We start from the raw sequence: 25,896 nt of genomic DNA, 5'->3' as shown, positions 1-25,896 counted from the left end.
AAGAGACCCTTAGAAGCATTTACCATCACTTGAAATATTGCAGTTACAGAACTTATTTCCTCATCACAACTGTGACAATCTTCAAGGTTATCCAAAAAAGAAGACTTGATCTGCCGCTATTCAATCAGTTCACCTCTGTAGTTTGTTTTTCCTGTAGAGCACAAAGAGCATGTTTCCAAATTCTCTCACACAATGATGGGAAACCATGTTGTGTTTGGGATACGCAAAAACCCAGTGTCTCGTCCCATTTTTATAACTCATGCAGCCAAGAACAACAAACATGGAACAGAATCTTTTTGAACCAAGTTTGAGACAAAACTCAATCCAGGTTCCCCAGCCTCTACAAACACCCACACCCTGCCTTTTTCTCTGTCTCGTGTCTTTAAAGGTGCTGTCTAGCCCCAAACTCATCTGAAACTTGCTCTCCACTGGTTCAGATTTATTGCCTGATATCTTCTTAACTCTGAGAGAAGAACAATCGATAGCAGCCATGGTTATGAAATGAGTAAAAAGGTGTTTACCTTTGACAACAGTCCTAAAAAAAGGTATTACCTGTCAACAAAATGCTTGCATTTTGACACCATCATCTTATAAGTTTATTTATTTGTTTATGCCTTCATCTTCACAATACAATTCTGCATTTACATACGATTTTAAATTCCATTTCATATTGGTTGACGGAGATCGCAGCAGAGGGAACATTTCTGTGAAAACAGAATTAACCTAAATGCTTTATTTCTTTATCTTTTTTTAGATACAGCTTTAAAAAAAAACTTTCTTGAGTGGCACTTCATAACCGGCCATTAAAATGTAGATGTAAAAATTAAGTTTAGGTAAATTTGTTCATATAAAAGTATGTAATGTTACTTGTGCACCACTGCAATTTCATTGTTGATTAAAGGTTTAAATATAAAAGTCCACTCCTGAAGACTTGGATCAAGATTGTTTTATTTAATTTTTTTTACACATAAAATGTTAATACACATGTCAGACAGCATGAATGAGAGGTTATGTTGATATTCATTTTTGGGTCTGTAGGCTCCCCCCCCGTTAAGTCCGCTAAAACACGTACTTTTTTAGCGCAGCTGATCCAGACCAAACCAGCACCTGCAACAACGCTTGCTGGGATGGGGCCCCCATAAACCTCCGGCACCACCCTCTTCCTGCTTATATCCCCAGGGCACATGCTTACATCCACCCAAAAGTAAAACAAAATGAAAATCAACCAAAAATGGGCCAAATACATTTCTATTTCTTACAAAATCTCATAAAACTAATAATGAATAACACAGTATTTGCACACAACACAAGAATGAATCATATTAAAGTTTTGCATACATTTGCATCATAAAATATAGGCAGAACAAGTGACAGTTATGTAAATGACTTCAAGTGAAAAGTAAAGGGGTAGTCTATAAAACAAAACTAGTTTTAGTGTTAAACCATGTTTATTAAATTCCCTTAAAAGTGACAAAACGGAGGCAAATCATGGGTGTGGAGGGGGAACGTACTAAACCATGCCAACATGGCCCTCAATACCAACAGCAAAGAGTCAGAATGTCCAAGAACCTTAAATCAATCCATAATTCATTCACTGCATAATTCAAATTCAACAAAAGGTGTCTTCACACACCATTCAACGCTGCTTCAATGAGAAAACATTGTTCGAGGGCCTCCTGATGTGAAAGAATGTTCACTACTATAAGAGTAGCTAAAGACTTGGGCAGGTGGAGGGAAGGGATCCCAGTCTCCCCGTAACCTAAAGTTTGTACAGTGTAAATCCAGCTTTCCAGTCTAGTTAGTATCACTTTGAATTTCAACCATGGACCAAGTAGGGAGAAAACCAGGTGGCCCATTCAAATGAGAGGCCTTTTTAGGGACAGTTTATACAAGAGCATTGTTATTCAACCATCACAAAGAGACCAGCGTCTCTTGGCAATTATAGCTGCGTGTTGAACTTCTGCTGTTTCTGCACCTGCCTTGAACTAAACATTGATGTTACTTTTCAACCATCTTCTAAATATTATCATCAATCTAAAAACATTGAAGTACCCATTGTGTAAATGCACAATTCATTTGCAAATATAATACGATCAGCATAAAAGGTCCTGGATGTTTAACAATTTTAGTGTCTCAGTTTCATTCTTATTGCCACTTACAGCATATTTCAGACAAGGAAAACGGAATGCACCAATATTGAAATATAACAGTCAGTTGGTCTTTCTGTAGATCTCATTTCTACATTGTGTCTGGTTTCATGTACACCTCTAGTGGAGAAATTAAATAGAGCACATATGCTCGAAAATGGAGGTTCCTTTCTGAAAGGCATTTCATGAAATAGTGGAAAGACACATCCAGGTGCTCCCAAATACATTTTACAAGACATTCTTACATAAAGACTAGTTGTTTTTTTAAAGTCACCAACACTAAATGATATACGTGATATCATGAGAACAAAGTCTTATAACAAAGACTATAAGAGATTTGTACTGGAGGCACATTTTACAGAAAGGCAAATATGACCAACCACTTGTGCAGTTGCAGATTACTGATTACATGAGAGCAATGGATAACTAATCAATGATTATGTCCAATGCAAAAGGCACTAAAGATGATACTAACCTATTCTGAACATATCAAGTACAGTAATGCATCTTCACTAAACAATTGTGCGTATAATCTACTCCTTTTCCTTTGAAATTTCTAAATGTCTCGTGCACCTTTTATAAAGACTACATTTCTAGTCTTATTTATACTGCAATGTTCTAATGTAGCCTTAACATATTCTCTAGCTGTATATTAGACCTACTGAAAAAATACTGTATTTAGCATCTAAAAACCAACCTAAAGTGAAAGACATTGTGCAGTATCATGCATAAAATAAATTCCCTCGCAGCAAACAAGGTAAGTAGCACTAAACTAAAACTACTTTATACACAAATTAAAAACTTTGCAAGGTCTAATGCCCAAAAACAAGGTATATGCATTGTCAGTAATCCACAAGAGGGAGCTGTTCGTCCTCAAACATGGACATCCCTTGCCACTACGGTGAGAGGAAATGTTGTGCGTGTTTCATATTGCAATTAGAATTTCTTAAATTCTAGCATTATTTTCATTACTTGCACAAATACAGCGAAATGACGATGAACTGAATGAATTTTTTGAGAGGAATTAACTAACTCTTCAATAACTAAACTATATATTTGCTAATCCCTTTTCAATGGAATCTCTGGTGAAAACATTTACAAAATCCAGTTAAGACCATACAGATATCAGCACTCCATCAAAAAGAGTGACTGATGAGTCTTTTTGTGCTTCTTTTGGAGGTTAGGATGTGAATTAGATCACTGAGTTGTGTTGCTACTCCATTGTGGGTGCATCTTGGAGAAAGGGGGAGAAAGATGAACGGACAGTTCGTCCCTTCAAAGCCTGCTGAACGCGGAAGTTGTTAACCATACTTCTTTGCTCCTGCTCTTCTGCTGATGTGAACAGCAAGCTTCGAAACACTGCCAACTGAGAGAAAGAGAGAGAAAAAAAAGATTATGAGAGAATATGTAAAAATAGAAAATACATCCAAATATTGGTATTTAGAACGAGAGAGAGATTATATGTATAAGACAAACAGGGTGAACAGAGAAAACAGATGTCAGCAGTCAGGCAGAGGAGCTTTTCTGTTCCATTTCCCTGGTTACCATGGAGCAGTGGAAAATGAAGTCGGAATAACAAACACACTCCCAGCAGAGTCAAAACATCCAGTGTGAGAGGTCTCAAAGCTTAAATGTATGGTTTTCATGGCCTGTTTGCAGTTTGATGACTTTCAGAACTAAAAAAATCTTACATTTATTGAAACTAAGCTGCAAAAACCCAACTTGCTCTGAACTTTCACAGCTTTCTGACGTCAAGAAGCAGAATATATACTATTGTACCTAAACACCAGAATTAGTGACTTGCGTTAAATGTAAATGTTTGTCAAACTCTGCACTGTTCCTACACATGCTTTTACAATCTAATGGACAGACTGTGATGAACTGCATTTCCACAGTGATCAACATCGCAAATCATAATTAAATTTTTTTTTTATTTAATGCACATTTATAAGGCTATACTTTGTGTAATGTTACCTTGGCAGTAAACTAAATAACAAGGGTGTCTCTAATACAATGGCTGAGGGAGTGAAGGCAAATATCACATACTCTCTTCTGACTGCTGTAATCAATCTCTTGATATTTTTTTCCCTATTTTGAAGCGATGTGAAAAGACTATCATGGATTTTTTTTCTTTTGCTATTGGGGCAAATGGAAATACAAAAATAATATTTGCTCTCATTTCCTGTTCGCCTATGATGACTTCTGCTTCTGAGAACCCGAAAATGTGAAAAGGGTCTATAGAGATTTTTTTTTTTTTTTTTTTTTTTTTTAGATCCTTTTACGATCTAATAGGGGAGTTGCAAAGAGGCTGTTATTGAAGTATATGTCAATTAAAAACAATACTTGACAGCCACAAAGCTAAAGCTGGAGTGTGAGCAGAGACAGAGATGCACCTAATGCTAATTTTACATATGTAGAGGGTGGCAAAGGTGCAGCAGCAAAAACTGACCATTTAATTCTAGGTTAGACAGAAGGTGGAAAATAGTCATAAAAATAAGTTATGACTGTTTTAAATGCAACACTAGACCTCAGAGGATTTTTTTTTGTTTTTTACTGCACCATCACACACTTAAATTTAGCTGTAAATTACATTTATGTAAGACTACCTTTTTTGTATATCTATTTTATAAAATCCTAATGGAAAGAAATAATCCATGCATGTTTACTTTATCGGAGTGTTTATTTACTCTAAATGCACAGAGTCCCTTGTTGGCAAACGCCATTTACAACTAGCTCCGCCCACAAATGTCTGGTTGGGCCACTTAAGTACTTAAAAAGATCCGCAGAATTCGACATCTTCAGTGGCGCAGCAGTAGTGATTAAGGCTCGCAAACCTGGCTTTTAACGTGATCGACGCGGGTTCAAACACACCTTTTGCCGAGCTTGTATTTATTTTTAAGAAAAATAAAAAATAATGTTCTAAAAGTGGAAATAAACTGCGAACGAGTGTTTAAAGGTGCTCTAAGCGAAGTCACGCGTTTTTAGCCAAAACATTTTTTGTCACATACAGCAAACATTCCTCACTATCCGCTAGCTGCCTGTCCCCTGAACACAAGGTAAAAAAACACGGTCTCTGTAGTCGCCACAAGTTCCGAAAAAGACAACAAAAACAAACTGATGCAGCCTGGACCACTTAACATAATAAACATGCTCCAGCCAATAACCGACAAGCAGCGTCAATACGCAAGCTACTTACATTTTAAATGCGCGTTCATGACTGTTTCAGGAAGCACGGAGGGGAGGGCCAGGATGAGGAGGAGGGAGGGTCTAGCTAGCCTCTGTTTTGTTTGACAACACTTCGAACGTCAACAGGAAGTTACTCCGCTCAGAATCGCTTAGAGAGCCTTTAATAATGTTAAAAGTGTTTATTGGGTAGGGTTAGGGGAAGATGTAGGGAGGGTTTTAAATGAAGTGTGGAATCTTGGACACTTAATGCACTCAGCTGTCGCAGCTTTAATTACGTTGCGGGGGCAGGGGGTGGGGATTCAGACTCTGATGTTTAATGAAAAAAACGTATAAAATTCATACACTACATGGATGAGTACATAGTGCATAATACATAATGTATAAGTGCATAGTGCGTCATTTGGGACACAACTCTGGTGTAAATAGCAAATCGCTAAGGAAATGCTGCTATTGTCACTTTTTTTGACCTCATAATTTTTTTTTTAAACAAAACATCATAGCTGGATCTTCCAGTGAAACTGGTGACATGCTGGACCAATCATTTAGTTTACTTAAACCCCGCCCCTTTTTTACAATCAACTGCAAGCTCACGTTCAGATTTGCCTCCATCCAATCAACCACCGATGGACAGAACAAAGTCCACATGATGCATTGCTTTCTTTCTCGATAATCCGTTTCACTCTGATGTATGTCACAATACAGAATAACTGATCTGTCGCTACTTACGTTACAGCAAGACTTTAAGATCAATTGACTACCTTGTCCGTGTGTGTAATATCCACAAATATTACAAAGAATAATGTCATTTCATTAAATTTGCTATGGGGGAAAATATTCCTTCAATTTCCTGTCTCATATCAGCCTCTTACCTGATCGTGACTGACTTCAATGTGCTGTTTCATCACAATCCATGTCACTGCCTCAGTAAGAGGAGGAGTGGTCAGGGAACCTGCGTATGTCCAATAGTCATCGATGTTCTCCGGAAGGAGACATGCAGGGTTGAACTTGGTGAACTCAACCACGCTATCCTGGATGACAAAGAATGAGAATATTACATACTGTAGGATTGTAAAAAATGTATGCAATAAGATTATCCCTCTGTTTCCAAAATATCATGGATCTCTGAGGTTCCTAATCTCAGTTTATAACTCACAACAATGCCAATGTGTACAAAACACAATGTTTGATGCCTTACCTTGTGTCTGACTGATGGCAAGGCATCCACCAGTTTCTGAAGACCCTCATGCCTCTTCCCAATCTGTGCAAATACCAAATCAAATTTACTTTAAAAAAGGGCTACTAAGCATAAAGATCCATGAAAAAGAAGTCTGATAATAATCACACACATCAGTACCTTAAGAAAGACTCCAATAACAGCTAGTCCATTCTCCTCCATGACAGCCTCCTCAAACAAACTGTACTTGTCAGAGTTCCAGTGAACAAGATGGAGCTGTAAAAACACACACACCCATGATAATATGAACTATAATTATGAGCACTTTTTCCATAATGTCTTTTCATTTGGTTCAGGTTACGATTACACAATCCTGCAGTTGAACATTGCAGGGTTTTGTGCTTTTGACGTGTCATGATAGCTTAAGCCAACATCCATACAAACCGACAGCCCTCCATTCATTCTGGCACAGTTAGATTCAACCAAGGAGGAGGGAATGAAAGCACTTTACGCAATAGAGGATCCATTTACAGGACTGAAATCTGAGCTTTGTTACACACACTCGCACAGACATATCAGTAAAACTAAAGGAGCGTTGAGAGCCGCAAAGAGGTCACATTCTCACCAGCACCAACAAAGGCAAACTTTTGGCACAGTAAGGACACTCACACATACCTCCTTATGTAACTGGCTATGAGGAGTTAAAGAGTACAGTACTTATCCTGGGGTAGTGTCACATATTCATTGAGGTAACTATCTTTCAGATTTTACACAAAAATAGAAGGTTGTTCCTAACGTTAAAGGATTAGTTCACTTTCAAATAAACATTTCCTGATAATTTACTCACCCCCATGTCATCCAAGATGTCCATGTCCTTCTTTCTTCAGTCGAAAAGAAATGAAGGTTTTTGATGAAAACATTCCAGGATTATTCTCCATATAGTGGAGCTCAATGGTCTCCAAATTTGTAAAAGTCAAAATCAGAGTTTCAGTGCAGCTTCAAAGGGCTTTAAAACGATACCAGATGAGGAATAAGGGTCTTATCTAGTGAAACGATTGGTCATTTTAAAAAAAAATGTAAAAGTATATGCTTTCAAGTATATGCTTTCAAGTGTTTCCGCCAAAACCGCACTTTTGTATTCTTCAAAAAGCCTACGCTGTATGTCTGTATGTTTTTGAAGAATACAGAAAGTGGAAGTACGTGCAAGGTGATCATTTGTGTTTATAAAGCATATACAGTTGTATTTTTTTCGAAAATGACCGATCGTTTCGCTAGATAAGACCCTTATTCCTCGTCTGGTATCATTTAAAGCCCTTTGAAGCTGCACTGAAACTGCAATTTTGACCTTCAACCATTTGGGCTCCATTGAAGTCCACTATAAGGAGAATAATCCTGGAATGTTTTCATCAAAAACCTTAATTTCTTTTCATCTGAAGAAAAAAAGACATGAACATCTTGGATGACATGGGGGTGAGTAAATTATCAATTTTATTTGAAAGTGAACTAATCCTTTAAAGTCTCCACCCTCTATTACAGAGAAACTCTATGTCGCAAGAGAGAAATACTTCCTTATAGTAAAAAATGACATCCAGATGGCTCAAAAGTCATTTTCATTCTTCATTGCTACGTAAATCCTTAAAATATATTAAAATCTTACGTAAGGGTACCTCAGCAGGGTAAAGGCGGCGGTCTATGGAGTGCTCAGAGCCCCAGGCATTGTTTTCTCCCCAGTGGAAATGAAACTGACACAGTCTGAACTGATCCTCCAGTGGTCCTCCTTTCAGAGCTGAAAGAGATTCATTTCAGGTCACAAAACAGTTCATTTGTTAGTTTCTGCCACAGTTATTACACCATAATACAATTAAAACCACATATTTAACCAAGCTCACAACTTGGAAAAAGTTAAGGTAAGCAAAGTCTCCACCACAGTGATATAATACTTGTGTTACTATTGTAAAACCATAATTCATTAATATAGGATCTAAGATTTCCAGTCATTTTATTCTAATGCGGTTTTATTGCGGTAACTGTAGAACATACTATGGATAACAGCAAATTTTGGTATTAAGTCAATGAAGATAACTTACTGGATTTGTCAGTGGTGTCATCATACTCGACCAGAAAAGAGTACCCATTATTCCAGATCTGCTGGCAGGTCCTTGGGTCATACTGCACTTTCAGAGGACTGAGCTGCGGATCAAAGATGCTTTTACGCACCACGATGTCAATAGGTGACTGGCGATCTCCACCGGGAATGGCAAGCGGCTCCTGCCACATCGGATGTACTGCGGAGAGAATGACCGGTCAGGATAAGGAAACCTAGCGATCAGCACTATCAGAAATGTGCAAAACCAAGCATGATGCTCCAAAATGCCATCTATGTAGGCAGCACACTAGGTTTTTAGACAGTCTAACAATAGAACAAGACATTTCAGAAATGTATGCAGCTTTTTACAACAAATATGACAAAAACAGCTAAAGAAAACTGCTTTATAAAACATACAGATAGATAGATAGATAGATAGATAGATAGATAGATAGATAGAAACCTACATTTTATAGCACACAGGGCATCCTCACACGTTGCGTTACACATTTGTTCTGATTCTAAAATTAAAAGCTTAAAATCCCAACAAGAAAAAAAGCAGCAAAAAGAAATCCAATTCAAGCGGCACAAAGAGGAGACGAGCCGTCCTCCTGGAATGCGTTAGAGAAGTAAAAGTCGAGAAGAAAATATGCTTCCTCCTGTGACTCGATGACTCAAAGAAGAAGAAAAAAACCCTGACATTCGGAATGTCAGGGAAAAACTGACTGTAATGCTCAACAGGAAGACAGTCAGCAGGGTTTTATGCCAACTTTATGAATAGTCATTGCCTTGGGAACGTTATAGGCAATCCTTGAGCAAACACGAAAGAGTTCCTTTATACAGCAGGAAGGTTTGCCATCGGAGCTCTTCTTACACAATAACTGCTTAGATTGTGGTCACATGCTCTAAATTCTACAGAAGGAATTAAAGCGACCAGAGAATGTGATCAACAGGCCTTTCAAGAGATTAAAATGGCCTTTACTATAATTCCTGACCCTGTCAGCCATTTAAGTGGTCTAGTAAAGAGGGATTATAACTGTGCTGACCCATTTTGTGGTAAGCAAACACAACATGGGTTCTAACTATAACTCTGTTATAAAATATCTTATTTAAGCTCAGTCTTTGATTAAATGTCGATTAAAATGAACTTTTGCAATAAACTTGATTTGGGATGTTTACTCTGTAATTTTCATTACCAAAAGCATGGAGCTGCCAGACCACAATAACTGAAAAACATTTTATTTTTTTCTTTGTTAATGTTTACTTGTTTTTACAACTAGGTTAGTTGTAAGTAACCTTTAACTGTTCTTTGCTTTTATGTGGCTTTCAATGTGAGACATAAACCATTAAAATCGGAAAAGACTGGTTTGTGTGTTGATAAACCAATCGGTTTTAGATAAGATAAGGTCGACACAATAGAAATGAAATCGATAACAGCTACTAATTGCGTGGTAAAGATATGAGTACAAACAGTTATACTAATATTCAAGAATATGACATTGCTATACATTATATATTTCTTGTGTGCAAAACAATTACAAAAATTATGAATTTATGAGTTTATAAATAACTACTCCCACTGAGTGACAGTTTAGCCTAAGTTTACAATCTAGTTACCCACTCACTCTTGTAAAAATGACATTAAAAAAGAGTTTCAGGCCCCGTTTTATACCCTGTTTGCTATTCTTTATTTGTCTACTTACTACAACCTTTTTTTAAAAACTCTTACAGGCACAAAAACGTGACTTTTATTGCATCTTCAGGGATGTTTTCAACGAAATGTTCTGCAGACATCATAAACATGGCCTATATATCTCTTGTGGGCGGGGCCTGTGGAAAAACAGTGACATGTGAATTATGTAAAGCACATTGTAAAAGGATGGGGTTATTTTATATATCTAAAATTACACCACTCAAGGTGTTTTTGCCCCACAAAAATGAAACACAACACACTGCTGCAGCTGCACTGATATAATCAATGCACTGACCATTTACCATCGTGTTTCTTGTAAACATTCACTATCATTCAAAACCCGGAAGTCATTCAAGAAGGCGTTGTCGCTGATAATAAACATACACATTGTGACTCAATAATCATCAACCCAGTCATAAATTACAATACAACATCTGTAATATAACCTAGTGGTGAGAGAATGAGAGAAATATTGCACAAATTGAACCCACCATGAACCCAAACAACATGGGGTGGAGGCGATTTACCATACCAAAAACTTAAAAACTGCACTAACCTTGACTCAGGGCTAATTTGCTGGAGCATGCAGACAAGTTGCATGCCCGAGCAGGTATCCATCGCTGGCTTCTGACATGCTTCACCAGATGTCTGTGGATTTGCCGACCGAGAGGCGCTACGATCGCTGTCAGTGTCACCATGTTGTGTTCAGTTTACTTTAACAAGCTAAAAATGAATTATGTAGGAACAAAAACTATCTGAAGACTGCCTCAAGACTCGGATTAAAACTTAAAGCTTGATTAATCGTAGATGTCAGGTCACGCCATGTAAAATATAGTCCTTTGACGTGCGCTCTCGCGCCGAGCTCGTGCCAACAACACTCAACTTGCTCTCGCGCCTTACTGATTGGAGGATGAAGACAAAAAAAAAACGGCTGGTTAACAACGCCCACCAAACTATCTAGATGTTTCCTATTGTCTCGGTGTTACGAAACTCAAAGAGCTTTTGTTTGTAGTCGAGACAGCAGTGGACGAACAGGTTTAAATATCCCAGTAGAAGGTGGATAAAATGGAGGACTGGGTCCAGTTGGGGGTCGGGTGTCCAGCCTCGGTCCAATCAGCTTCATCCTCTGAGGGGCGTTAGGTCTTAATTATATGCAGAGGATGGGCATTCAAGGTTTATTTAGGGCATTTATTTAATGAAATATACACGTTAAAACTGGATAATAATGGTGACAATTATATTATAAATACATATGTTAAACAAAATGCTGTTTGTTATGTAAAAAAAAAGCCTACATATAAATTGCATTAACTACTAAAAATTATTTACATCACTCAATTGAAAGCAAAAAGGGTTAGTTCATCCAAAAATGAAAATTCTGTCATTTATTACTCACCCTCATGCCACAACCGTAAGACTTAGTTCATCTTCGGAACACAAATTAAGATATTTTTGTTGAAATCCGATGGCTCCACGAGGCCTGCATAGCCAGCGATGACATTTCCTCTCTCAAGATCCATAAATGTACTAAAAACATATTTAAATCGGTTCATGTAAGTACAGTGGTTCAATATTAATATTATACAGCGACAAGAATATTTTTTGTGCACCAAAAAAGCGACGAGAATATTTTTGGTGCACCAATTAAACAAAACAAAATAACGACTTATATAGTGATGGCCGATTTCAAAACACAGCTTCAGGGAGCTTCGGAGCATAATGAATCTTTTGTGTCGAATCAGCGGTTCGGAGCGCCAAAGTCACGTGATTTCAGCAGTTTGACACGCGATCCGAATCATTCGACACACTGATTCAATTTGCTCCGAAGCTTCCTGAAGCAGTGTTTTGAAATAGGCCATCACAATATAAGTCGTTATTTTAGTCGTTATAAGTCGTAATTTATTATTAATTTGTTTTTTTGGCGCACCAAAAAATTCTCATCGCTTTATAATATTAATATTGAACCACTGTACTCACATGAACTGATTTAAATATGTTTTTAGTACCTTTACGGACCTTGAGAGAGAAAATGTCATTGCTGGCTATGCAGGCCTCACGGATCGGATTTCAACAAAAATATCTTAATTTGTGTTCCGAAGATGAATGAAGGTCCTACGGGTGTGGAACGACATGAGAGTGAGTAATAATGACATTATTTTCATTTTTGGGTCAACTAACCCTTTAAATTGCAACTTGTTACAGCTTTGAAATGTCCAAAAGTTATGGTTATGTTAACGGGTTTAATGAAAGAAAAAGAAAAAAAGAGAAAAACGCTCTCTATACCCTTATATGGAGAACTATTTGTGGGGTCAGCCATTAGTAGTGTTCGAAACCATAGGGGACATTATCGAGTGCACTTATTCTATCCCATAATGCACCTCAATAACTAGTGTTCAGCCGATGAACTCAACGGTTAGGACGACTGAGAATGAATTCCCTCGTTTTTTCCCGTTACCAAACCAACATTTCTAAGTTATTGCTCCATTGTATTCGATATTTGTCGTGTAAAATATATTTTTCTGCATAAACAATTTTCTTACATCACATAGGAAAGAAATAGGTATCTAGACCAATTACAAAACAAAAAACTTGACCATCTCCCACGAAATGTGCCACTGAAAACGTAAAACTTGCATTTTACCTGAGTTGCCAAATAGGGGAAGGGTAATCATGTCAGGTAGCATCTTACTGACGACATCAACCACGTGAACTGTGGACTCTGACATCTACGTGAGTAATAAGTGAAAACAGAATGTTCTTACGTCAAACATTACAATGTAAACAACGTGCAATTAGGACATTGTACCCTCTCAAGAACACGCTTTTATGGTAAATAAAGGTTAAATGAGACGTCCTTTATTCAGCTCCTCAGTTTGGTCAGTAAATGAGGCATGGGCTCATTTATACTTCTAAAGGCTAAATATATACGAATGAAACACAATGGTATAAATAGTTGTCTCAGTGTATTGTCTTTTTTTAAAAAAGTCAATATTTTTTATTATCGTGGTGCTAAAGCAATGCAACAGAAGATAGACAGGCCATCATACAGTAAGTGTTACTGTACAATGATTTGGTTATTTTGAAATATTACTGAGGTTGGCAACAAAAACAAAACCTGTAATAAATATGGAATATGGTTTTCAAGATGAAAAAATGCATTCAAATACCGTGATCACTTCTCTAAAACACGGCAAAACACCAGGTCACATATTGTAAAAAATACAAAGTTGAAAAGCATTTTATCCATCCGAGGAAAACCTAACCGAGTGCAGTTCATAACTCAGCCGTTTTCTGTTCCCAAAAAAACAAAGGACAGAAGGAAAAGACGACATCCATTGAGCTTGAACCATATTGTACAGATATATTTACATGTTTGGTAAGAGAAACCGTACAAAAATTCAACTTGAGGAAAGTCCTCTTTCGTAGGGCAGGAGAAATCTTGTCAAAAATGCTAGTCTAAAGCGATGATGTCTTCATCATCATCCGCCGGCTGCTGGTCGAGGCGTTTGCGCTTAGACCCAGCGTCGTCCGTTTCAGCGTCGTGATGCTTCCTCTTGCGGTTACTAGGCTCCGGGGAAGCTTCCATGGCGCTCGAGGACGGTTCTTCGTCTGAGTCTACGATAAGGATGTCATCATCCTCTGCAGCTGCTGCAAACACAAAAAAGCAATGATGAAATTAAATTACATGAGTACTGTGTGCTATATTCAGTGTCGCCAAGTCCGCAGTCTTCCCACAGAATTTCCATGTTGTTTTTCATGTCTGCGGGTTGAAGCAACCTCAATTAACATGATATTTAGCCCCTGGAATGCAAATTTTAGCAGGGGAACCCCACCAAAAACGTGGATTTCACCCCCCTGAATGCAAATTTTACAGGGGGACCCCCCCTGAAACGAGACTGGGCTAGTTTTGAGTAGCAATTGGGTGCGTTTTGTTGTGAAAACCTGGCAACCCTGGCTATATTACAAGTTTTTTGGAGAAATTGGCTAGTTTTACACAAGGAATCAATGGAAATGCAGGATTGGAATGATATTTTTCATTTTCAGGTGAACCATTCTTTTAAAAAGCTGATGTTTTGCCAAAAGCTTGCAGGAAATCAATGTTGTTCTTACCTTTAGATGAGGTAGAAGGCTGGGCAGAATCTTTGTTACCGTTGGCAATGTTTTTCCCTTCTTCTGGGGCACTCGGAGTTGGCGCCTTATCTGGGGCGTCACCCACTACTTCAAACTCAACATCCTTTTCCAATTCCTCGCTACAAAAAAAAAAAAAAAAATGTAAGAAAAATGTTAATGTTTAAGAAAGAGCAAAGAAGTATCCTCTTAGCTAAATGAACACACCAACCTGTGAATTACATTGACCAGAAGAGTGTAATCCTGTAGGAAGTCATCTGCTTGAAGACGGCTCCCGTTCCGAATCCCAAAGTCGGACAAAAACTTGTTATTGTTTGCTATAGAGAAACAGAGACACCAAAACATTAAAGGGTCATTCAAACCAAATTTCAGTAACTTCCCCAGCTCAAATTTTTGACTTAATATTTTTTCTGTAGAAAGACGAATATTATTAGTGATGAAAGCCAAAATATTAAATTTCACAGATATTTACTGAGTAATCCACTATTTTGTAGACTGGGGTCAAAATGACATTTCACCTGAGACATGGAGCCAATTTACAGGGGTGTAAAAATGACTTTAGAAAGATGACAGCATCATTATTTTATTTTTACACAGAGATTGGTAGGTCTATTAGTAAAATCTGTTGACTTTAGCTATCTTTCTTTCATTATATCCCAAAAGTGACCGTTCAAAAATGGCAAAAAGCACTGTTTTTTGCCTCAAGTTTGCATGCCTGTAACTCAAGAAGTATGAAAGATATCTATCCTTTTAGATTCAGGTTTTTAAACTTTCCTTTTGCTATCTTCATTGATTTTTAAAGCCCTTGATGGTTCAATCCCAGAAATAGAGATCTAAAAATGTACAAATTGTACACATTTTCAGTGGTCAAAAACCAAATGTAGGTCATTTTGCATTCAGACGATACTTTTTCTCTTTTAAAGAGGAATATCTGAAGAGCAAATAATGTAACCTAGAAATGTAACATTTTTCTATCAACTCAATTGCATAGAACATAACTGTCTGAGTGCCATAAATATCCCTTTTCCAAAGTTTGCATGCCTGTAACTCTAAAAATATTCAAAATATCTTAATTTCCTTCTAGATTCTCATTACTAATAAACTTCTTTGGAATCTTAATTTTCAAAGCCTTGTATAGTTCACTATTTTCAGTGATCAAAAACCAAATGTGGGTCACTTTGCACACAGCTGATTACTTGTTGCATTTAAAGAGGAATGTCTGAAGAATAAATATTGTTTAAACTAGAAATGTATCTTATTTCCCTCTATCAAAAGAAGTGCATAAAACAACTCTTAAGTACCAAAAATCCCCTGAAAATGGTTGAGGCACATTAACTTGCTCTTAAAGGTGTATTTATAAGAATATATATTTGAATCAGTTTTAGGGATATTTGAAAGATGGGATTTTGTTCATTTTAACAGCTTCAAATACGCAGTACCGTAACTACATGTTAGCTGAGTTGACACTGAATGACCCTAAAGCAAAGCTCAGAGTTTTGTTACAGTAGAGAACAGATGCCCTCTAGTGGCAGAAATAATTCACACCTTCAGTCTCTCCTTCCTCCGAGGAGATGAGGATTGTTCCTTTTCCATCCTCAATTTGCACATCTGGTGCCACCATGCCAAACTTCTCCTTCAGTATCTGTAAAAGCCCCACCGTAAATATAAATGAGAACTTTCCAATCCAAACTTTAACCTCTCATGGAGGTCACACAAAGAACAGCGCCTAGAACAAAGCTTGTGGATGGAAACACATGTGGTACCTTGTCCTGAAGAGCTTGCACGATGGTTTTGTGCACATTAAGTTTGACTGTGACCTCAGGTCTGCTAGCACACACGTAACAGTTGGGATTGGGAGGGTCCAGTGCGCACGGTACGAGAAGCTTCTTCCTGGGGTTCGGCTGCTTGTTCAGAAAGATCTAAAGATGAACATAGTAATAAGACCACAACTCAACTATCACTTGACAAAACTTTCAAAACAGGAAAAGGTCTTCACAACTGAGATGTAATGAATTTAAACCAAGTGAGAAAAAGAAACGCAAAGATGTGTTAGATAACACAGGATGTGATGCAGTTCGGTTGTTACACTTCTGATTATAATCTTAAAATGAAAAACCGCTAGCTCACCGTGCGACACTGTTCGAAATCTGAGTTGAGAATTTTGAGCCCTTCCAGAACAATGAGACCCGCAATGACGGCATTAGTGGTGGCTATTGCTGGAATTATGTTCCCTGCCATGGCTAAAAGAGAAGACAACATGGTTTAAAGCCACTATAAATTCAGAGCTAACTTTTTAGCCACAATCAAAGAGTCTGAGTCATAAGGCCATAAGGTCATAGCTCTTGGTAAAAAAAACAAAACAAAAAAAAAAGCATTGCTACAAATTTAAGCCATAAAGGGATAACTTATATATATATATATATATATAAAAAGTGTTATCCCACTAAGTTTTACTCAACAAAAATTGTTTTTATACACCAACTAAAAATAATTTCTAATAATTAAATTAAATCACAGTGACAATGCAGTCTTCTAAACACTTACATTTGACATCAAAGCGGCTTTTCATGTTCATGCTGAAGACATTCATGCGCAAGTTTGCAGCTGCTGTTACGAAGTCCATGGCTGGAGGATCATCCTGAAAATAGCACCAAAAATGTAAGTTCACACTGAACAATCTTTAATAATTAGAAGTAAAAACTGAATTTCTTTTATTTTGATTAGAGAAACAGAAATTGACAGATAGCCATTAAGTATTTTTAATATAATTCAACACTTGTCTGTTTAAAAAAAAATTATCAGCATCATTACTCCAGTCTTTAGTGTCACATGATCCTTCAGAAATCATTCAGAGATATGCTGATTTTTGCTGCTCTAGAAACATTTATTATCAATGTTGAAATCAGTTGTGCTGGTTTATTTTTGTGAAAACCATAACCATTTTGAATTCATTATGCTGGATGCTCACATTGGCCTGGCCGTTGAGTGTATCGGTTGTACACTAGTATTGAGGTGAATTATGGTATTGAATGAGTACACTCAATAATGTCTAGAGTTGGGTACCATTTGAATTTCAACAATTATGCTTATTGATTCCTATTCTTATAGATTCCAGTAAGAGAAAAAAAAAAAAAAAAAAAAAATCATTCATATTCAAGTCTTACTGCAAAACATTTCATAGCTGAATACCATGAACAAATCAACAGGCTAAAGAACACTTACACAAGGAACTTTTGCCTATGGTTTAAAAATACCATAGCAAAAACAACTAGCCTAGCTAATATAAATTTCAAGCATTATTAAAGTAAACACTCAGTAACTAACACTGCACTCTATAAAATATACATTATAAATATAGTTACAAAAGCTATTCAGTCAAGAACAACAAGTGTCTTTTATTGTTTGATTAACGTTATTATAGACACCATCAGGAATATTAGGCTGCTGTCACTTTAAGAACTGCACGGATCCAATGTGCTGTTACTCATTTTTGAGTTACACACGTTTTTGTCAATCATTTATGTTCACTTAAACTGACTGTGTTTACGAGGATAGTTTGAGTACAGCGCACTATTCAGTATGAGAAGCGGCTTTCTGTGCCCACGTTTTGGTTTAAAATCACATATTTTATAACCGATTCCTGACCTTAATTATCCGATTCCAGAAATGATTTTCGATTCCCAACCCTAATAATGTCCACTATGGTTTCGGTCAATACTATAAATGGCTGTCCCCAAAAATAGTACTATATAAGGGTATAGAGCGCAATTTTTTATATATACAGTACAGTCGAAAAGTTTGGAACCACTAAGATTTTTAATGTTTTTAAAAGAAGTTTCGTCTGCTCACCAAGGCTACATTTATTTAATTAAAAAACAGTAAAAAACAGTAATATTGTGAAATATTATTACAATTTAAAATAACTGTGTACTATTTAAATATATTTGACAAAGTAATTTATTCCTGTGATGCAAAGCTGAATTTTCAGCATCGTTACTCCAGTCTTCAGTGTCACATGATCCTTCAGAAATCATTCTAATATGCTGATCTGCTGCTCAAGAAACATTTATGATTATTTTCAATGTTGAAAACAGTTGTGTACTTTTTTTTTTTCAGGATTCCTTGATGAATAGAAAGCTCAAAAGAACAGCATTTATCTGAAATACAAAGCTTCTGCAGCATTATACACTACCGTTCAAAAATTTGGGGTCAGTAAGAATTTTTATTTTTTTGAAAAGAAATTAAAGAAATGAATACTTTTATTCGGCAAGGATGCATTAAATCAATCAAAAGTGGCAGTAAAGACATTTATAATGTTACAAAAGATTAGATTTCAGATAAACACTGTTCTTTTGAACTTTCTATTAATCAAATAATCCTGAAAAAAAAAAATGTACACAAATATTTTGTACAATTGTACACATTAAATGTTTATTGAGCAGCAGATCAGCATATTAGAATGATTTCTGAAGGATCATGTGACACTGAAGACTGGAGTAATGATGCTGAAAATTCAGCTTTGCATCACAGGAATAAATTACTTTGTCAAATATATTCAAATAGAAAACAGTTATTTTAAATTGTAATAATATTTCACAATATTACTGTTTTTACTGTATTTTTAATTAAATAAATGTAGCCTTGGTGAGCAGACAAAACTTCTTTTAAAAACATTAAAAATCTCAGTGGTTCCAAACTTTTGGACTGTACTGTACTGTACTGTATATATATATATATATATATATATATATATATATTATATATATATATATATTTATTTTTTTTTTTTTTTTTTTTTTTTCCCCATTTACATTCCCAATCACAAATTTTTGGACAATTCAAACCAATTTTGTGGAAACTCACCTTGTCCCAGACTAGCTCCGCACCCTCACCCTTCTCTGTCAGCTGAGATCGGAGAGTTTCTACACTGCGTTGAAAGAGTTGAGCGTAACCCTGAACACCCAGCACCTGCTGGTCCTTCAGACCGGTGCCACAGGCCTCCTCCTGAGAACAAGCTTTCACACACACCATACAGCCTCATTAAACATGTCTTTGAAATATAATTATTTAAATTTGTCAACAGACTCACCAAGCTGCTGGATTTCTGTCCAGTCTAGAGGTAATGGGGCTTTCCTCTTTTTCCACAACTTATCCATGGTCAACAGATACATGATGTCATCTTTAAAAAGCTGAAAGGACAATATCACTTTTAGACCACTTCTAAAAGAACAGACTGGGTAATGATGTAAGGTCAGGTTTGTAAAAGAGCTTGCACCTTGTTGAAGAGTTTGACGGGATCGTAGCCTGTTGAGCGAGCCCACTCTTTAGTGGACACCCGCTTGATGTCTCCATCCTGATCTGAGGCTGTAGCTCGGGCTGCTGCATCTGCGGGGTTCCCTGTGGTTGATAGTCAATGCACAAACTTCTTATCAGACGGTCCCAATAAAAACCACAACATGTTGAACAATTAGTTAAAGGGATAGTTCACCCAAAAATTAAATTCTGTCATCATTTCTCACTCTCGAGTTGTTCTAAATCTGTGTGAATTTCTTTCTTCTGCTGAACACAAAAGATGATATTTTGTAGAATATGGGTCACCAAAAAGTTGATGGACCGCATTGACTTCCAGAGTATGGAGAAAAAAAACTATGGGCATCAATGGGGTCCATCAACTGTTTGGTTACTGACATTCTTCAAAATATCTTCAGCAGAAGAAAGAAATTCACACAGATTTAGAACAACTTGAGGGTTAGCAACTGATGACAATTTTCATTTTTGGGTGAACTATCCCTTTAACTTGCAGTACATACTTAACAGAACAAATCTCCATGCATAAATATAAATGTAGTTTCTGGCTTTGATACACCAAAATGTATATTTATTTTTCGTTCAAGTATATTTAAGCACTCTGCCACAGAAATGGTCACCATTGTAGTAGTAAATAAGTTGTTGTAAATGTGTGGCTACTCACAGGCAGCCTCAGGGTCAGCCGTGTCGGGTGATACCTCCTGATCCGCATCCTCTTCACCAAAAAGCTGACTATAAAGGCATTCAATATAACATGTAAGCTTAGGGCAATTAAATTAGCCCTCAAAACCAAGCTAATTCACCCAAAACAGGCCTGTATTCATACAGCATTTTATTGGATAAAACTATTGTCAGCTACACAGAAACTCAAAGATTTTCCAGCACAACCTGCCAAAATAAATGTTTGATTTAACTTGAAAAAATTATGGCAGAAATATATTAATATTGTACAGCAAACTACTTCTCAAAGTATTCATTATTAGAGCCATAAACAATAAGAATTTTGTAATATTTTGCCTTATTTTAAAAAAGTGATTATGTTTTAAGATAAATACATATTTTGTGTTATAGTCACGTGACTGACTAGTTTTATAAGCGTTAGCGTATGTGTAACAATTTTGAAGAAGAATAAGGAAGGAAGAGTTGGCGCTAGACAGTCTTTTGACCGTGAAAAAGTCTAGAATTCATGTTTTAGTAACGTTGATAAGTGTTAAGTAGTTTTGAGTTTGATTTCTCCTATAATTTAACAAGACGAAGAAAAAGTACAGCTTCACAAGAAAAGTTATGGAAATCAAATGCAACACCCTTGTGGAAATGGAAAATGGCTCAGATCGGCATTACATGAATATGAATAAAGTTTATTAAAACATTAAAGAATGTAACAATATTTTATCCATACTTTAATGTAAACTGTAAACGATTAATAATTGTGTATTAAATTATAAAACAAAGAATCTAGAAAAAAAGAACTGGAAAAAAAAAAGAAAATTTCACAGGACCCTATTATTTTTTTTATAAAAATGAATTATAAAATTGCTTTAAAGCAAAAAAACAATTATAGAAATCCTTTTTAATTAATAAAACTTATACCATAAAAACAGAATCCAGAAATTTAAATGGAAAACATGGAATTTGGGAAAAAAATAAAATTGATTTCACAGGGCCCTAGATTAGGCACGACATCAGTTTAGTCGACATCTTTATATTAGACAGGACAGATGTTACTGTAGTGAACTTACTTGAAGAGATATTTGGCCCACACAATGCAGTGAATGGGTTCAGAGGGCGTGTTGCGAATGGTGCAGCCTGGGAAGGTTTTCTGTGTAGGTTTAGGCTGGCACTCGTAGCATTCTGTCTGACCCTGCATTTTGGAAATTGACGTGAACGCCAAGAGCATGACATTGAAATAAATATATCAAAATGTGTCAAAAAAAAGTTGATTCAATGGAAGATCCTTGCCTTCTTGATAACCGTGACTTGTCCCAGATAGCCAGCCGTGCCGCTCTCAATGAGGGGAATGTCGGCAGCCAAACACATTCTGTTGACGTGATTCCTGGCCGCTGCATGGACAACAGAAAAGACACATTTTAGATGGTAGTGTTCATTCACTTCTGCCAAGATCTGCTGAATAAACCATACCTCTGTTGTCCAAAGCGTTCATGACAAGCTGGAAATTCCTGAAGAACTCCACATTGTAATCTGGGCTGCAAGGAGCAAAGACATCAACACTGGACATCAAACTTTTTGCCCAAAGAATTAGTGCTTGATATAGTAATCACAGACACTTGAAACCCACAATGAATCTTCACACGAAAAGCCTTCATCTTAGCAAAAATGTAACTGAACTCACTTCATGATGCTGTCATGATAGGCAGTGATGTTTGCAGATGGGCAAAACCGCAGCACGCTCTCCTTGGCAACCTAAAACACACCAAGTCATCAATGTCTGATGGATATTTCTAAATCACACATGAGTTGAAGTCAGTTTTCCAATTTACCTGAGCTTTGGATTTCCCAACGTGTTTCTTCTGAAACAGAAACTGTCTGTTGAGGTTGCTGACATCAATGGTGTCCAGATCAATCTGCAAATGAGGATTATTAACTAACCAAACCACAACAAATTGATAGTGAAACCCCTGATTAAATCATCAAGCATTTTAAAGAAACCCTAAAAGTCATCAGGTTGTGTTCTACTGTAACACTCCCTTATTAAATAGATGGACAACTACATAAATAAATAAAACACTGATACAGGGTTTCTACAGGTTTCATCAAATCTAATTTAATGCTTTTTAATACCAATTTTTTTAATGCCATATAAAATATGTTGCTAAATGTCGATAGATGACGACATACGGCACTCAGAAAGTCATTGTTGTTTTCGCATTCTGCCAAGTGTCAGCCCTTTACATTTGTTTGCTTCTCTGCTGCTACCCTTTTGCTCACATAATATATTTAATACAGCCAAATTCCCAATAAAATTGTTTCATCTATATACAGTACAGTCCAAAAGTTTGGAACCACTAAGATTTTTAATGTTTTTAAAAGAAGTTTCGTCTGCTCACCAAGGCTACATTTATTTAATTAAAAATACAGTAAAAAACAGTATTATTGTGAAATATTATTACAATTTAAAATAACTGTGTACTATTTAAATATATTTGACAAAGTATTTTTTAAGCATCATTAAAGAATTTTCAGCATCATTACTCCAGTCTTCAGTGTCACATGATCCTTCAGAAATCATTCTAATATGCTGATCTGCTGCTCAAGAAACATTTAATGTGTACAATTGTACAAAATTTTTTTCAGGATTATTTGATGAATAGAAAGTTCAAAAGAACAGTGTTTATCTGAAATCTAATCTTTTGTAACATTATAAATGTCTTTACTGCCACTTTTGATTGATTTAATGCATCCTTGCTGAATAAAAGTATTCATTTCTTTAATTTCTTTTCAAAAAAATAAAAATAAAAATTCTTACTGACCCCAAACTTTTGAACGGTAGTGTATAATGCTACAGAAGCTTTGTATTTCAGATAAATGCTGTTCTTTTGAACTTTCTATTCATCAAGGAATCCTGAAAAAAAAAGTACACAACTGTTTTCAACATTGAAAATAATCATAAATGTTTATTGAGCAGCAAATCAGCATATTAGAATGATTTCTGAAGGATCATGTGACATTGAAGACTGGAGTAACGATGCTGAAAATTCAGCTTTGCATCACAGGAATAAATTACTTTGTCAAATATATTTAAATAGTACACAGTTATTTAAAATTTTAATAATATTTCACCATATTACTGTTTTTTACTGTATTTTTAATTAAATAAATGTAGCCTTGGTGAGCAGACGAAACTTCTTTTAAAAACATTAAAAATCTTAGTGGTTCCAAACTTTTGGACTGTACTGTATATATTTTTTGTTTTTGTTGTCATTCAATATGAAATGTTGAATCATCCTCCTTTCAGGAAATAAACGCTTCAAATATGTGACTTTATGCTTGTTACATTTGTCAGTAGAAAACTTAAATAGTCAACACTGTTACTATGATTTTGTACAGTAAACAACTGATTATCGAAAACTGAATATTTGTAGAAACACCTGCATTTAATTATCCTTCTAATAAACACCTTGTATAGTTTCAGAACCTTGTCTACAAGATTAACAATTGCTAAATAAACTAAAAAAAATTAATCCGGCTACTTTTACTTAGTAACGTTGCGTTACTACAATATCATATGTTACATTTAGAGATGGAAAATAGCTGTTTATTAACACTAAAACGTTATTTGCGTGATATCACGTATAAATATATTATATATTTATAGACATTTGCATTTTTAAAATAAACTAAAAAAAAAACATTTTTTGAGGAATTACCCGGGGAAATTTAGCGTAAAGTACGGCAACTGTGGTCAATGTTTTCAAGGGACGTTGTACGTCACAGACAGAGCATGGCGCGAAAGAAAAAAAATCTGTTCTCAATGTTTACGATGAGACGAACAGCATTACGCCATTAAAACGCTAAATGCAACGTGTAATGCATTGGTATATACAGTGCATGGCTCTCATTTTCATTGCAAACTATTATAAATGAGAGTCGGTGATAATGGGGCCTGATTCATGCAGCACAAAGAGAGTCCGCCTTCCTCCAACTTACCACTTCAATATTCTTAAAGCCGGTGAGCACCAAGTTTTTAAGCAGCTCGCAACCGATGCCTCCTGCCCCGACCACCAACACCCGGCAGGAGGAGAGGGAGTCAGCGAGCTCTTTGCGGAGAGGTCCCACCAGTTGTGCCATTGTCGGCTCGGCGTTTCGGCGGCGCGGACAGGCAGGAGTTTGATAGTGCGGGGAGGGAAGAGACGCGCGGTAAGAGCGCATGCGCGGAGGTTACAGAGCGCTGCAAAAAAGCGCAGGAGGTTTTACTGGAGACCTCTGCTGGTGGGGCTGAGTTGCACTGAATTTCTTGTTCAGTAGAGACTAGACTAGATAAAGGCGAAAAATAAATAAACAAACAATAAATAAATACAAAGGTACAGGAGATATTTACATAATTAAATAATTATTAAGTAATTCAAATGCTAAAACACATTACTTAAAACCATCACCCACTTTCTCCAAACCCAAACCAAAGAAAACATCTGACTCTTCTGACCTCAAACCATTTTATCTGTGCTCAAAATCAAGTAATGCTTTCAGATCATACAAAACCAGTCAAAATATAAACACTGCATCCAAAGCATGCGGTTACAGAAAAAAAAAGTATAACACAGTAAACAAATTTTGCAATTACATAAACAAAAAAAAAAGTAATTGCAACCTACAGTAGTAGGCTAAGGTCACTACATTTTAAGTATAGTATTGTATTGAATATTGTATAGTACTGAATGTCTGTATATTCAGCACTTGCATACTGGAAACTGGAAACTGACGTGAATGCCAAGAGCATGACATTGAAATAAATATATCAAAATGTGTCAAAAAAAAAGTTGATTCAATAGAAGATCACAGTAGGCTAGTCAAAAAATACAGTAGGCTAGTCAAAAAATACAGTAGGCTAGTCAAACTGCCAAAAGCCAAAAACAAAAGCAACATTCAGCAAGTGCTATTCCATTGTTAACATGTTAACAAATTAGCAAGTTAGCAAATTAGTTATAACCCCAATTAGTTATTGGGGTTACATGATAATTTTAAGTTTACAGTATGAGTGTACTCAAACATTTTAAGTTAAGAACAATTAAAATGTATGAGTAGTATAAAATAAAAATCTGCCAGTTTTGCTTACTTAATCTTTAAATTTCTTAACTTAAAAATTTTGAGGTAACTGATTGCCAATTTAGTTTTGCCAACTTATTCAGGTTTACAGTGTACTTAAAACTTTTGTAGTTGCATTAAAGGTGCCCTAGATTCAAAAATTGAATTTACTTCGGCATAGTTAAATAACAAGAGTTCAGTACATGGAAATGACATACAGTGAGTCTCAAACTCCATTGTTTCCTCCTTCTTATATAAATCTTATTTGTTTAAAAGACCTCTGAAGAACAGGCGAATCTCAGCACGGGTGTAAAATATTGGGTGTACGCCCCCAATATTTGCATATGCCAGCCCATGTTCCCAACATAGAGTGCCTCAGGGATGACGCATTTTTGTAGGCAAAATCCGGAAGCGA

The 25,896-nt window shown here is 36.2% G+C and overlaps 2 protein-coding genes across 3 annotated transcripts; both read right to left on the bottom strand.

Annotated features, from left to right (window-relative positions):
* Positions 1–931: 931 nt before the first annotated feature.
* Positions 932–21,311, bottom strand: ca5a (carbonic anhydrase Va). Of its 2 annotated transcripts, XM_048158782.1 has the most exons (8): positions 21,292–21,311; positions 10,843–11,069; positions 8,595–8,792; positions 8,175–8,293; positions 6,688–6,783; positions 6,529–6,591; positions 6,203–6,361; positions 932–3,513 (listed from the first exon to the last, which is right to left on the bottom strand). In XM_048158782.1, exons 2-8 carry the CDS (start codon positions 10,982–10,984, stop codon positions 3,361–3,363), a joined length of 930 nt encoding a protein of 309 aa, XP_048014739.1. In that variant the 5' UTR covers positions 10,985–11,069; positions 21,292–21,311; the 3' UTR covers positions 932–3,360. The 2 variants fall into 2 exon arrangements, with proteins under 2 accessions (XP_048014739.1, XP_048014740.1); XM_048158783.1 differs by lacking the exons at positions 10,843–11,069; positions 21,292–21,311 and adding an exon at positions 9,061–10,809.
* Positions 13,127–24,640, bottom strand: uba2 (ubiquitin-like modifier activating enzyme 2). The gene is made up of 17 exons (XM_048158780.1): positions 24,387–24,640; positions 22,220–22,303; positions 22,072–22,142; positions 21,861–21,925; positions 21,681–21,781; positions 21,461–21,582; positions 20,386–20,453; positions 19,690–19,811; positions 19,504–19,603; positions 19,278–19,429; positions 16,959–17,052; positions 16,542–16,654; positions 16,178–16,333; positions 15,960–16,056; positions 14,626–14,731; positions 14,397–14,536; positions 13,127–13,934 (listed from the first exon to the last, which is right to left on the bottom strand). The coding sequence occupies exons 1-17, from the start codon at positions 24,606–24,608 to the stop codon at positions 13,738–13,740; spliced, it is 2,010 nt and encodes a 669-aa protein (XP_048014737.1). The 5' UTR covers positions 24,609–24,640; the 3' UTR covers positions 13,127–13,737.
* Between the last annotated feature and the right edge of the window lie 1,256 nt (positions 24,641–25,896).

The sequence above is a fragment of the Megalobrama amblycephala genome, linkage group LG15, assembly GCF_018812025.1.
Source record: "Megalobrama amblycephala isolate DHTTF-2021 linkage group LG15, ASM1881202v1, whole genome shotgun sequence".
Lineage (NCBI taxonomy): Eukaryota > Metazoa > Chordata > Actinopteri > Cypriniformes > Xenocyprididae > Megalobrama > Megalobrama amblycephala.
This window is presented reverse-complemented; position numbering and strand designations above follow the sequence as displayed.

Bases quoted from the DNA above. Each gene is read 5' to 3' on its own strand.
- ca5a (XM_048158782.1), bottom strand. From the start codon at position 10,984: ATGGTGACACTGACAGCGATCGTAGCGCCTCTCGGTCGGCAAATCCAC. The intron at 8,294-8,594 runs GTAAGTTATCTT...AATCTCTTTCAG, and splicing joins TGACACCACTGACAAATCCA to CTCTGAAAGGAGGACCACTG. The intron at 6,362-6,528 runs GTAAGGCATCAA...TTTGTCATCCAG, and splicing joins TGCCATCAGTCAGACACAAG to GATAGCGTGGTTGAGTTCAC.
- uba2 (XM_048158780.1), bottom strand. From the start codon at position 24,608: ATGCGCTCTTACCGCGCGTCTCTTCCCTCCCCGCACTATCAAACTCCT. The intron at 22,304-24,386 runs GTAAGTTGGAGG...CCTCATTTGCAG, and splicing joins GCTTTAAGAATATTGAAGTG to ATTGATCTGGACACCATTGA. The intron at 21,782-21,860 runs GTATGGTTTATT...TTGTCCATGCAG, and splicing joins GAACGCTTTGGACAACAGAG to CGGCCAGGAATCACGTCAAC.